Raw genomic sequence first — 14,884 nt, forward strand, 5'->3', positions numbered from 1 at the left:
GGAGATTGAAAGTTACAGTCATTATTGATTCTTTAGCAAGACTGAATACAGTGGTTTGTGGATTGGTTTTGAGTTGGTGGTTTGGGGTTTTTTTTTGTATTTATACTTACTCTGCAAGGAAGATTTCCCCCCCCCCTAAGTGGTGTGAAAGGGGGAAGAGCTGTTCAGTGTAATTCTTATTGCATGGAAGTTTACTCTGCCATTCTTCTGCTCCCTGACGGGGAAAAAGGAGAGGCTACTTGTCTCCTATGCAGCACAGCCACATCTGTACCTCCTGAATTCTTTCACTTTTGTCTGAGTATCTGAAATACTATTCACGGAACAGTACATTTTAAGAGTCCTCTGTTTTTATTCATGCACCATTATTTCACAAGTTAATTGTCTATTTTTCCTCTTCTTAGGGGGTAGCTGATTTGTAGCTAGACATTAAAATAAGTTATTGAAAAGTTGTACAATAGATCATATGTTCCTTGTGGTAGCAAGAATAGTGGGGTTTCTTAGTTGTTAAAGTTTTGAAGGCCGTAATGTAAACTTGTGCAACTTGCACTGAATTAATTTTACATCTAAATGCACCTCTGCTAAACTCTTCAGTTTAAATTTTAAATGTTCTTGTCACAAGTGTAAGAAACAGATTAATTAAAAAAATTACATGTGGCAGTATTTAACTTCCCAGATCTTTGTGCTCTAGGTCCATTTAAAAATAATTCACAAAGTGTTTGTTACCCAGAATTAACCTGAGCGTCATTAGTTTCATTGATGTGGTACAGTATACTTGGATGACATTTTAAAAGTTTTCTTCTGAATTTGTTTGTGTAGTTTTTTGGGTTTCATTTTGTTGTTGTTGTTACAGTGTTTAAAATTAGAACAAGTACGAAGTGTCTGAGGTTATTGTAGCAATTTCCTATATTTTGTTATTGCAGGTAATGAAGAATATGGGGGAAAAGACTGTAAAAAAAATTTAGTTAACCCCTTAAAGTGTTGCACTGTTTTGTAGAACAAATAGCCTTTTGTACCTGAAGTTGATTTGATCTGTGAAAGGCAACACCTGAATATCATGTAAGACTAAATAATTATGCCTGATTGTAAGGAGTTTTTTTAGTTATAGGTCACAGGAAATTCAGTTAGGATAGAGTATGTACAAAACTAAGAAATATGCAGATTTTCTGTTGTAAAATTGTGTAAAAATTATTTACAGTTAATACTTGCATAAAGGTTAGAAAGGTTGATGAAGTGATATTTAGTTTTGCTTTACTATTCACTGCGTGTCAGAATGTAATTATGACTGATTCATGAAACTGTCTTAGCAATGAACTGTCTTTATTAAAATGCTGATCAAGACAAGAGCTGACAGTAATAAAGAATAGAACATTTTAGTCTTGTTTCTTTTGAATGATTGCTAATTACCCCAGAGGTCATGTATAGAGCTTATGAGGATTCATTGACATTTTCTTTAAAGTCTACTGTTTCAGCAACATCTGAACAGGGAGACAAATACTGTATGCACACCCAGCAACGCTTGGACCAAGCTTTTATGTACCACCAAATACCTGATGATTCCCTTTCTCCTTCTCCCTCTCACTGAGTACATCTGGTTCCCACTACTGGCATATCAGAAAGTTAAGAGTGTTACAAACTTTATTTACTCTCTCCTTTTAATTTTTTTTTTAAGCATGGATAAATGGAACAGCCCTTTGAAGGTCCTGCACCTGTACCATAGTTGCTCGTGACTAACGGTGTGCTTGTCTCCTTTTAGAGCTGTGCAACAGATGGGAAACACTGAACTTAACTTTATATGCTTCTCTCGGCAGGTTGTGGACAGACCTGCCCAGCTCGTCAGTCACAGCTGGACCAGTTTCACATTCTGAAATGTGCTGGTGATTGTCACTTGCTGATAACTTAGAGAGTATGCCAAACTTAAAACCCATGGGTATGCTTTGTAGGTCAGAAATATTCTTTTCATGACAGACTGCATTTTCACTTGAGAAGATTCTTGTTCTATCATAGTTATGAATCATTTGGGAAAATGCCAACTGTAATGGTATCCTTTGGATGAAGAAACCTCTTTTGAAATTGCTTAAGAAATAATATTAAGAAAGAAGAAACAATATTCTAGTTGATAATATAACACTACATGGAATCCAATAATGAAAAATAAAAATGGTTAAGTCTAATGAGCTCAGTTTACCTGAGGAACTCTTCCTCTTGCTGGCTGAGGGCTCTCATCACATGTGACGTGAGAGAATTTTTCTCTCTTGGGCTGGATGAAAATGTATGAGAAGAATGATTGCAAAGGAACAATCTCATTATTTTCTGATTTGCTGGGGGAAGGAATATTAGTGATCCTGTATATTGTTAGTGGAGACCAAATCAGCAGGACAGGTGTGGGGTGGTTGGTTTTTTTTTTGCATATAAGCTAATGGAAAGAGTTGGAAGCTGAGGATACACTTGAAAAGGGAAGACCTGCGTGGAAATTATGATTCCTTTTGCTCAGAAAAAGTGGTTAGAAGTTGCATTTCTAAGTTAGGAATGGCTTGGTTATTAATAGTAGGTGTTCTAATGTGCTAGTTAATACTCTTGGCCTCCGGTGTAGTTCTGAATTGTGCAGCTTTGCATGCCTGGGGATAGGACTACACTTGCCATACAAGCAGAGTATATTTGATAATGCAGATGCAGTGCTACTGCTGCATTTCCTAGTGCCTGGTTTGACCTGAGTGTGAAAGGCTGAGGAAACTCAGCAGGTGTGGGAATCGAGGTAATGATCATTTCAAGGTGAAGCACTTTCACACCTTGGTTCCTCTACACCTTCTCTGCAGGTACTCAGGTAGGATCTGTCTGATCCTGTGGGCAGAGTGATTTATATGATTTTGTATGCTGGTTTTTGGTGGTGGTGTGGGGTTTTTTGGGTTGTTTTTTTTTTTTTTTTTTTTAATGCATTAAAATTCAGAGCAGAGAGTTACAATCGGGTTGACTTTATGATGGCCTTCAACAAGGTTAAGAGATATCTGCTCACCTGCATTATCAAGGGTCATGAGCTGATCACAATACTTGAACTCACAGGGACACACGGTATTTAGCACACTGTTTAATGTGGACCACAAAGCCATCTGTTAGCATTTCAGGTGGTTTTGTGACATATGGGTAACACGCATCTTGAACTTGCAGGTTATCCAGTTAACTTTGACTACCTTTTGAAATTGTCTGAAATCTTTGCTCCTCTACTTAACAGTCTATCATGTCACATACTTTAATTTCTTGAGCAGTTAAACATTTTAATAGCTACCATTCCTGACCACAGCAACAAAGGAATATTAGAGGTGCTTACAGGAAGAAAAGTGCATTTCTATTAGTCTGTATTTAATAACTTCCTCCAGTAGGCATACCGAAAGTCTAATTTTATCTCTTCTATCCAAAGATTGTCATTTTAGGTATTGTGTCTTGAGTTGAGCCTTGAGGCTTTGTCTTTTTTTCCTTCTGGAATAAAAAGTTTTTCTGCCACTTCATTGGAAATGAGTGCATGATCATGCTGTATTTTTAACTTACTAATTGCGTTTTCAATTCTGTAATTGTATTTGTTCTTTGTATACATAAATACATAAATGACTTCAAAATAAATTGCATGACTAATTAATTTTATGCATTTGAATTGAATAGGGTAAGTCAGACTTGAAATATCTCTGTAGAATAGAAAATCTGTTGGAAACTGTAGAGGGTTCCACAAGAACAGACTAGACTAACTGTAGCTTAAATTTTAAGTGTTTATTTCAAAAGAACAGTAAAAGTTTACCCGAAGTAAATGAAATTGGAAAGTTTAAATCTCCATCTTAAAAAATGGAAACCAATAGTTACAGTCGTGGCTCTGACAATTAAGTACTAACAATCTGAGCACTCCAGTTAGTTCTTTGGCTGTTGATTAGGATTCCGTGGTGGTGATTAGTGAGTGTGAGGATGCAATCACATCTGTAGGGTTTAATCAGTCCAGTGCTGGAGAAGTTAGTCCAAAGATGGAGAGAGAAACTAGAACTTCTGTATGTAATCTTAGTAGGGTTTTTCCCCATACTGCAAAAAAGTTGAAGGGTAAAAACTAGGGAAGCCTACCGTTCCACCACTGCCCTAAATTTGCCAGGTTTGTAAATGATAGTATTGATTTTCTAGTTCTGTGATGCAGGAGTATAGTGTTGTTGATGCCTGTGAAGGAGAGAGAAGATGCATGGTGGCACCTGCATCTGTACCTTCTCTGAACTTCAGTGTTTCATTCTTAGAATTGTGAGCAGTACTTGTTTTTTCATACTGTGCAACCATGTATCTGGTTTTTATTTTTGTAAATCTAGTATTTTAGGTGGTTAGCTTGAACATACACAATATTTTGTTATGCTTTATTTTCTTCTATTATACATTCTGATTATGCACTGTCTTTTTATTAACACTTAAAGCATTTATCTTGAAAAAGTTATTTACAAATGTGAACATTTCGCCTCTGTGTTCCTGTGAAGCAGGAGATAAGGGAACCTATGTAGAAACAAAAGAACCACAGTGGGTGGGTATGCTTGGCAGAGGAAACCCCAAAAGAAAAAAAACTTTTGGATTTCTGCTTAGCACATAGCTTCTCTGTGACCTTTCTGACTCTGGCTTTGAGTAAAGATGACCATATGCTGAATCCTCCTTTAGAACTGTCTCCACTGGTCCATTCTTAACTTGGAGGAGAATGCCGCTGATATTGCCCGGCAGTGCACGCAGTCCTCCTGTTACTGCCCTTCGGTTCACTGGCGCTGCCATCACACCCTTTCTCTTCTCTTCCATACTGCATAGAGCTCAGTTTGTGTAAATAGCAGTGACCACACCAGTGCATGTTCATATGCTGTTTTGTTAGCATTAGTTTATTCTGCATTATCTTTTCATGATCGGTTGCTTTCTCCACACTTCTGTTTGACTTTTTTTTTTTGGTTATGTTATTTTCCAGTAGCACCTACAGATCTGTGCTCTAATGTCATATATTTGCATAAGGAGAAGTTTGTTCCTACCCTGCAAAGCTTATAATCTAACAGCAACCATATTTTCATGGAATATTTTTGGGGGAGCATGTTGCTTCACAGATTGTAAGATTTTGTTTTAATGGCAGGGGCCATCCATTTTATGTATGTTTATACAGTGACTAATAGAATAGGTGTGAGTCAGCTTTAAAGTTTCCTGTAAAAATAATGATGAACGGTGGTAGGTGTTTATTCACTTGAACATATAGAAGGGTTAGGAAATTCTTGTGGATGTTCTATTTTTATTCTGGTCATGGGCTCTAAATGCCTAGAGTACCTTGCTGAAGAGAGCATCAGTCTGGAGAGGACTGGAAAAAAATAAAGAAACTCGCCCTGAGGTCCAAGTCAGTGGTTCTTGAGACAATAATGGGTGAAAAATATGCTAGTGATTCAAAATATAAACCAGGATTTTACTGAGAATACAGGTTTGAAAAATAGGAGACATAACTGTATTTGAAAGATAGGATAGAATTAAGCCAAAAAAAACCCCTGAAACCAAACCCAGAAATTAATTAGGAACATCCAAGGAGCAAGATAGTAAAATGCCAAATCTTTTCCAAAAGACTAAGTATCTCTCTGTTCCTGTTAACTGACTCCTACTTCTATACTTATATCATGTGTTACAGAAAAATGCTGTATATCAGAATTCTTTTTTTCCATTTTGTCTGGTGCAGTTGTCTTTCACCTACTAAGGAAGCAAAAACTCAGTAGTCCATAATAACTGTATTTTCTGTATCTCTGAATGGGGTGCTGCTATTGCCTTTCTGGCTGAAAGGTTCTATAGCCCAGAATATCTAACAATATTTTTGAAATAAAATGTGTAATGTTACATTAGAATGTAATGTTGCATTAGAATCAGTAGTAGTACATTACAAGACAAGGTTTATAGGGAAAAGAGCTGTCTTTCATGTAGGCAACTGCTTGTAGCTTAAAAAGAGCCCCAAAACATAAATAAGCTTTTGAGTACACCAGCTCTTTTTAACTAGCATCACTAATGATAGTGATTTTTCATGAATAGTGATAATACTAATGACTTTGAAGGAAGAGAAAAGGGAAGGAAGACAGAAGAAATGCATCTACTTCATAGCTAGATTGGTCATATTTACATCTACAGTTCTTACCTCCAAAGCTTGTTCATTGTAAGGTTAATCACAGAGTCATAAAAGGCTGTCAGTGCATTTAAGGAGTGATAAATTTGTAAGCAGAACACAAGTGGACTAAAATACTGTTGCACCAAGTGCTGATTTATATTTCAGTGAGCCTCAGTGACCTGCAGTATCGGTCTGTATTTGAGTGCACAGCATGTCTGCTCTGCTCAGCAGACATTAGCAGCTGAGCCACAAGCACTGCTGTAAATATCAGCACAATAAATTTAAACCAGCTACAGCGTTCAGGTGCACTTCTTTTCTTTCAACCCCACCGTAACCATGCCACGCTCTTACATAGTTCTGTGTTTGCTCTTCACTCTATGTAACACAACACCCTGGGAGAGCAATAGAGTTTGTAAACCTATCTTGAAGGCCAAAGACATGAGGCCGAATTTGTGCAAAATTTCCTATCTGTTGTTTCCAGGAAAAAAAACGTAAATTATAAACGGTGTTACTAAATATCTGCGTATCTAAAGTTAATCTAAATAATCTCATAGTCTGCATAGCTGTAGTAGCGATGTGCGGGGGGTTTCCCTACTAACATGAAGAAACTAATACTTTGGCTAATCTATTACTTTGGAAAAATAAAACATTAGGTGGAAAGATGCTGAGCATCGGTGCCTGGCAAAGAAAAGCGAAGTACACCAGCTTTGCTGTGAAATTTCAGGAATCTTCTTTCTAGCCTCGAGTGCCAGACTGATGCTGAAGAAAAGCTTAAACATCCTCCCTCCCTTGTGCATATTATTACATGCCTCTGGAACTTTTTTCTTCTGCTCTGTTATTCTCTTTCTTTGTAAGCCTTCACGAAAAGAAAGGGAATAGATTATAATAATATTGTAGCACCAATGCTATTGTGTTTGCAGTAGCCTTAGCCCAAGATAATGATTTGATTAGCATGGCTTTTTCACTTACCGGAATTAAAGATCCATGGATTTTCCTGAGATTCTGTGCTTTCAGGATGATTTTTTTTTTTTTTCCACCTTCTGTCTTCAGCTGTGTATCTTTGCAGAGAAGTTGGAGGTTTAAAATAGGTATAGAGCCTTCAGTAATAGCCAAGGGCAAAAAATTAGCGTAGTGAGTCATCACAGTCACTCCTGCAGATATTTGTAATCTATAAATCCTATGCAATGCATTTGTTCAAAAGGGCCATTGTTCCTTAAATCACTGATGATAGTTCTAAAATTTCAGGGGTTTTTTTCTTTCCTGCAATGTAGTTGCTATAAATGAGATTTGACATTTCCAATTTTGTTATTTGAATGGCCTCAAGGAGGCTTTGGAAAATTTGACACGCAGAATATGAAATGCTTAACAAGAGTATTAAAGATAAACTGATAAGTTCATAGTGCAGTGAAGAAGCAGAGTAATTTAGCAATCCAAAGAATGAATTACCTAAAAAAAAATTATTTCTTTAATTAAATTTTTGATAGAGGTATATTTTCTAAAATATTAAAACTTTTCCTCCCTTTCTTTTTATAGCTTTTGTTTCTAGCTATATAACACCCAGAAGTTGTGTATGTTGCCAGTAGTAATAACAGATAAGCAGAGCTATTCCCTTTGCCAGAGGGTGTAAAATTTGATCCCACTGAGGTTAGTGAGAATTTTGCTCTCAGCCTCAGGCCTTGAATCAAAAAAAAGCACCCTTTAGTAGAGCTGGTTTTGAGTTTTCTAACAGAAGCAATTATTGTGACTACTCAGGGACATCTGTATCACACTTGGTATCTTACAGGTAATTTAGAGGGGGGAAAAAAAGATGCTTTTCTGCGTCAATTCAGACATTACAAAAATTAAACAAAATCTTTTTGGTATAGAGCTTTGTTTATTCCCCTTTATGCTTTGGTCCATTATGCAGCAAGTCTTGACTTGGTTCATATATTTGATGTTTGTCTGATAAAATTTTTAATCTTCTCAGTAGAAGGAAAAGATAAAATTATTTTTAGTTTATAAGGTAGAAGTAGTTTGAGTTGTCTCTGTTGCTAAAGTTTGATTGTGGTCTGTTAAACTTTTATTGCTCCTAATTTTCTGTTTCTAAATGTATATTCTTTAATGTGAAAATAATTATTATTACACACTCCCCCAAAAAAGCACTACCTAGAGGGAATGAGCAATATTCATCTTAATTTCATTCTGCGTGCTTCCAATCTATATTAATTTTCTAGTTGATGGACTTTTGAAAGGGTTGCTTTTTTGTTTTGGATATTTGAATTGTTTCTTTGCTTTGATAATTGTAAAGAGACAAATTGTTTGATCTTGAATTTCAGTTTTGCAGACGATATTCATCTGATAGTTTATCACAGCAGCGTGTCTTCTCTCTAACACAGACAATAGTAAGTACAGCTTTGGCTTGAGGAAGGCTATTTTTTTTTGTCTCTGCAGAAATACTGCAGCACAGTCCAGCTTGATTCTGGAATAGACTACAGGAAACGAGTGCTTCCTGCTGCTGGAAAACTTTACTACCTGTAAGTTTATCTATGATATGGTATTTGCCCTCTTTTTCCTTTTTATTAGCCAATAATTTCCTAGTCAGTGGGAAATGAAAAATGTGTAGTAGAATTAGCAGGGTGTGACTTTTCCTTTCTTTGCCTTCTGGTCCATTTTGTTCAGCAAACCGCCTTCCATTATGCCTTGATATTAACTTCATTAAACTACATTTTCAGTATCCACACTAGCATCATTTATAATGTGTGACTGAATAAAAACTAATTAGATTTTTTTGGGGAGGTGTGGTGTTTGGAGAACTGAAGTGACAGATGGTTAGAAAGTAATGAATATCCTCTTGTAAGAGATTGCACAATTCTCTTATAATAGAAGAACATCCTTATTGTATTTAAGTAATTAAGTATTTATAGAAATCCAATGACAAGGATTCATTTAGTGTTGGGTGTTTCCAGTGCTGTGGATTAAAAAAAATTCAACACTCTCCTATTTTGACAGATTGTTTCTGTTTATCATGACAAAATTTCTTTAGCACTTTATTCTCTATTTGCAAATAAATATATTTTAAAATACATTCACAGTTGTGCTTATGGTTGCAGCATATATCTGCCTAACAGAAACAACCTCTCTTTTTTTAAAAAATTCTTTGAAACCTTTGCATTGCATTTTTCCTATCTTGTATTTGCTCTTAAGAGTATTATTTAATTGATGAAAACCCGAGTGAGACAGACAGTAGCTTAAAATGAGATTTATAACCATTATATCTTTCAACACAAAGTACAATATTGATTTAAAAATCATGTTTCCATTAAGAAAGGTGCAGTATTTTCACTGACGTGAGAGGTATTTGAAACAAAGTATGTCCATTATCACTTTATTATGAAGTTAGAAACTGTAGTTGTTTGTCTGGAAGGAGGAGTACTGCTTAGTAGAAATACAATAGGTAACTCTTTCTGCTTCTGGAAGGAAAAGACAGAATTTTACATGTGGAAAACAGGTCTAATGCAGGTTCTGTATCTTCAAAGTGTGACTGTGTGAACTCGGGAAAAGTAACTCTCTGTACTCTTGTCTGGCTCCACTTTTGTTAAGTTTTACGCTGTCTGCTCTGAAGAACTGTTGGAAGCTGCTGTTGTTATCTCAGCATTGCTCATCATGGCTGTTGTTCTGATGTCTACGTAGCCGTCCCTGCTTATATGGCTCTGCTTATTATGCCCATTGCACTCTGTGATGTTCTGTTTGATAGTGGAGAGCACCTGCCATATTCTTTCTTCGCTGTCAGTGCTCTAAAGAAAGGAAGAGCACGTATGTGGTTTCTGACAGGTAATAGGCTAAATGAGGTGCCTGTGACATCAGAGGAGAAGAAATACAAATAACTCATAGGAGTAGTACCTAGCTGAAGTATTTCTTGGTGTTCTGCTGAAAACAAGTGAATGGCAGAGATTGGTGATAAGCCTGTCTCATGTTCTCCCGTTGGAATGATGTTGGTTACCTCTAGAACTTGTATAAATCATTAGGAAGCAGTGGGGAAAAAAAAAAAAAATCCTGTAGCTGCCAGTGGAAATAAGATACTTATTTCATTGTCCTTTCTTTTTCTGAGAGAATCTCATTAGTTATTCTATTCAGACTTGTTCATTGGGGCTTTCAACTTTGTAGAACTAGCTTAGTATGTGGGAATTTGTTTGTTTGTTTTTAGACTAGGTACTATACAGTATCTTGCTACAGATTTTTTTTTAAATGTAGTTAACAGTCTTGCCTCTCCCCCCCCCAAATGTTCTTGTCCAACATGTTTACATTCCCCTAGTAATGGTTATAATATCATCACCACTTTTTAAAATTCTATTGATGCTTCATAATTTGTGTCGTCTTTTCTTCATTTAAAATATGCAACTGAGAGTTGCTTAAAGCTGTCTGATACTCACCTGAAAGCAGTCAGTGTACCACAATTACAAGATTCCTGTTCAAAGCAACTTTCTTGACCTCAGTCTCAGGTGTCTATTTTCAAAACAAACTTTCTTGGTAATTAGGTGCAAATATCCACCTAGGCATCATATTTGGCTGTTTCTTCTTGTGGCTTAACTATCAAAAATTTTGATGTAAATGTGCATATATGTGTGCATACTCTCATACATATGTACTCTTTCCTCCCTTTTGTGGCTTTTTTTCTGGTTTTCTCTGTTCCTTTTCATTTATAATTTTGTCAGAGCAGAGCTGCACACAGATATTAATGTTGAGAGAAACTTATTTTTCTGAAGTTACAGTTTATGTAATCTATTCAGAAAAGGTTTTTTAAAGTGTTTGAAATGGCACTTGCAGAAGTTTGTGGGGTTTTTTTCCAAATTCTTTGTATCTACAAGGTTTTCAATTGTTAAGCTTGGGCTAAAAAGGAGTTATTTCAGTTCTGCTATTAACATTTTTAGGGTGCTTAAAGCCTAATGAACAGGCAGGTAATTGTGTAATACGCTGATCATCATTTATCATTTAGAGGAGGTCTAGAAATGTGTGAAGCAATGCAACTTGTGTGCACCCAGTATCTATAAAAGTAGACTTTTCACACCAAATGAGATAATACAAACTTCAGTGAAGTGTTACATATCCTCATTCTAGTTTGTTGTCTACCATAGCATTAATTTATTATTCTCAGCTTTCAAACTCAGTTAGAAGTATTGTCTGTCTAATCTATCTATCCGTCTTTAAGAATGAAACATAGTAAGGTTGGCCCTCTAACCCATTCAGTGACAAAAAATGTTCTCTGATCAGACTGATTTATAATTCTTACAGCAGCTGGAAGATGATGATAAACTTTACATCAGCTCTCAGCACAGATATTTTGCATTTTCACTGTCTGTGGTTGATCTTTTCCCAAACAGTATAAGGGCAGAGGGGGGAAAACGGATAAAATTATTAATGCAGAGATCATGCTGGTATTTTGAATTTCACAGTTTAATTTTGCAAATTGTTTGATCAATAACAATCAGTTGACTTGATTTTTCTTCCTCCCCCCCAAAAGCTGCTCCAGTATTTAATTTCACAAAGTTCCCTCTCAGACATTTCAAAGGATACTTCTTTAGGTGCTTGACTGCCTTGCCTTGTTTATTGGCTCTTATTTTGCATGCAAGATAGAGCCAGAAGCCTTTTTTCTCATTGTGTACACATAGTGTTAATGGATCTGCTCTGCCTGTATTGCCTCATTACTGGAAACAGCTCAAAACACAGAAGTCTTTCAGTGTATGCAAATAAGGCAGAATCATCTACCTGAGAGTTAATATTCTCTACTTTTAAGTGTATTCTAAATCTAATGTTTGTATTTAGAGCATAACATCCTGTTCTCTTTTTTATGGGCAAAAAGCTAAGCGGGCTCAGGCAGCTGTTTGATGTTGGCTTCAAGTGTTATTAATTTCATATTCTATTATTCTTTTCACTGTAGCACAAGTGAAGCTGATGTGGAGGCTGTCATGGATAAGTTGTTTGATGAGCTGGCTCAGAAACAAAATGATTGTACGTAAGTTAATTTCTCTTGAAAGAGAATACATTTAGAACACAATGCCCAATCTCCACTGACCAATTAATAAGTTCCATTGCTGTATATGGGTTGATGCCACACTCAAGTGGCAGTCATTGTATCAGCATTTTGTCTAATTTATGTGTTGAATCATGTGCTATTATTCATCAAGCTATGCATTTCCTATCTGTAAGAGATGAATTTTATAGTAATTATCCAGAGAAGATTGAGTCTTTGTTCATGTTCCCATAGTAACTAGACCAAGGATTCTAAAAGTGCAAGGCAGAGAGCTGAGGCTGAATAAAGCGTGTGGAACCATTGCAGACTTCACGTTTGAAGAGCTGTGTGATAGAGTGAGTATCCAGTCAAATCTAGATCAGTTAATGCTCAGACTTTTCACAGTTTAAAAAAAAAATCTGAAACACAAAAACTTGCTATTTTCCCTAGTTGTACTAAATTAAAGGGCTTTTTTTAAGTTGGCAGAAGGATTTTGAATTTAATGGGGGGGGGAGGGGGGGGGAAACCTCCCTAGAACAATAACAATTTTCTTTTTAATGATACAGAAAATTCAGTTTAAGTATATTGCAGAATGTCTTAAAAATTCCTGATACAGTATGTGCCTGGGCTGACATCACTGTTGGAATATTAGTAGTCATAGCATATCAATATGTAAATAGCATTCAAATACTGATTTTAAAATCTGGGGTTTAAGTTGATCCTCAAGCAAAGGAGTAGTAATCCTGGCACTACTAAAGTAAAACTATTGTTGCATGCCTTAGTTGTTGACTGGCTGTACAAGGGCTGTTTAGTCCCAGGCCTTCTAAAAATTTGCCAAATTTTGCTAAATAGCACCTAATTCTCTGCTAAACATGTGGAGTGTGATTCCTGAAAAGCTCTTCTTGTATATGGCCTCTAGTGAGTTGGAAGACAGTCCCCCAGTATTTTGATTGTACTTCAGTAACTTCATTGCTGGCACATGAAGTTACTGTTAAATGCTCACAACTCTAAACTAGACATTTGATTCAGGATACCGACCAGTCTTTTGGTTACACCACTACATTTTCACTTCCTTGTAGTTACCATGTTGATAACTATTTGGACAGAAATTTCACTAGTTATTTTTCAGACTGTAAGTTTTAGGTTTTGTTGGCTTCTAGTTTCAGACAAAACCAGCTAGCCATTTGTGAGAATGGAGGTACGTCATGGGTAGAACAGCCTGCTTTTCACTAAAAGTTTTGAGACTTTTTCTTCGTTGTGCCTCTTAATGTCTCAAGAAACTACCCTGTCAGCAAATACTTGCAAAATTCTTTAGTCCCATAAATGCCGTATGTGCTTGAATGGGATGATAAATTGCTTCTAAGGAGAAGTGCTCTGGTAGGTCACATGGCAGCGGCCACTACTTTGGGTCTGAAGGTTCTGATCCTGTTGAATTATGTGGGGTTCAGACCACTTCGGTGTAAGTGAGCTGAGGTGCTTGATTTGCCCTCAGAACGAGTAAAGAGAATCATTATGAAATGTTAAACATCAGTTAACAGTATTGTTCTTGTGTTGGTCACCCAGGACTTGGGAAGTCATGCTATCTCAAGTCAGATACCTTCTGCAGATATGTTATGATAGTCTCTAATAGAATAATCCCATGCTTAAAACTAAAACAACAGTGGCAGACAATATATGTTTTTCTTTAACAACTTCCTTGGTTGTTGCTTATTTTCTTTGCATATGCCTCTATTTGTTTCTACCTTTGATTGTTATATACGTATATATTGTTATTTTTTGCCATGATTTTTCTCTTTGGATCACTGATGTACCCTCAAAAATATTACATTAGTGTACTGGTAAGGTGGTATCACTGTGCTCACCTCATAGGTAGAGAAGTATAGCCATGAACTTCAGAATTGTCTGTTACATTTGGATAAATGGCTTGAGTTGCCTTTAATACGATTTTTTTTTTCATGCATGTAAACTTTCATAGGACTTTGTAGCAATACTAAAAAACTCCCATTGGTATAAGACATATAAGACATTGCCTGCCCTGTTGCTCCATTTGCCTGCCCTGTTGCCATTAAAATCTGCTAAAAGGCAAAAGAAAAATTCAGTTGTCAAACCATGAAACCATGTTCCTTTTTTTAAATTAAATATTTTAACTTTTTGATGGAAAAATTTATACATGCAGTATTTTATTTTTAACAGTTATAATGACAGTTATTTCCCACTGATTCCACAGGAGAAGTATGTAGGATCCAGAAGAGCACAGTGGTGGTTTGTAGCCAAAATCAATCCCCAAGTCAGGAGACATTCACCATGACAGGAAGTATCCAGTCAGTCATATGCATTCAAGTAAGCTGGCTAATAGTGGGAACTATTTGTTCCTATAAAGCAGGAATCTGTAGGAGATATAGCTACAAGGTATTTGGTACTGCTTGTGGTGCAAAATGGTAGATAAGTTGACAGGCTTCATAAATGCAACTATTAAGAAAAAGGAAACTAGGAGCCTGAGAAAGAGGTAATGAAAAGGAAGATCCACAAAAGAAAGTAGTGGAGGGCACTTTGTTGGATTTGGCTAGAGTGAATCTGCAGGTTTCTTTGTGCAGGACATGGGGACAAAGTCCCATGGGAAGTCAGATTTTGTGAAGGGACATAGGGTGGGGAGATTTTTCCTAGCTGGAGCCTGTGGCAGCCAAGAAGGAGCTTAACAGGACAGCCCAAGCAAAGTGTCCTAGGTAGGTAAATGCAATTTAAAGTTGGTGTTATAGGAGCCAATTAAACTTAGAACAGAA

General features: G+C 36.4%; 1 protein-coding gene across 1 annotated transcript in view; it reads left to right on the top strand.

Moving 5' to 3' along the window:
- The window catches only part of AFG1L (AFG1 like ATPase), a 71,184-nt gene that overhangs the window by 35,922 nt on the left and 20,378 nt on the right, over positions 1-14,884 (top strand). The window contains exons 8-10 of the mRNA XM_074896131.1: positions 8,549-8,631; positions 12,033-12,103; positions 12,360-12,460. Of these exons, the coding sequence (XP_074752232.1) occupies positions 8,549-8,631; positions 12,033-12,103; positions 12,360-12,460 (255 nt within the window). The remainder of the gene's footprint in view (positions 1-8,548; positions 8,632-12,032; positions 12,104-12,359; positions 12,461-14,884) is intronic.

Source organism: Athene noctua, chromosome 1, assembly GCF_965140245.1.
Source record: "Athene noctua chromosome 1, bAthNoc1.hap1.1, whole genome shotgun sequence".
Lineage (NCBI taxonomy): Eukaryota > Metazoa > Chordata > Aves > Strigiformes > Strigidae > Athene > Athene noctua.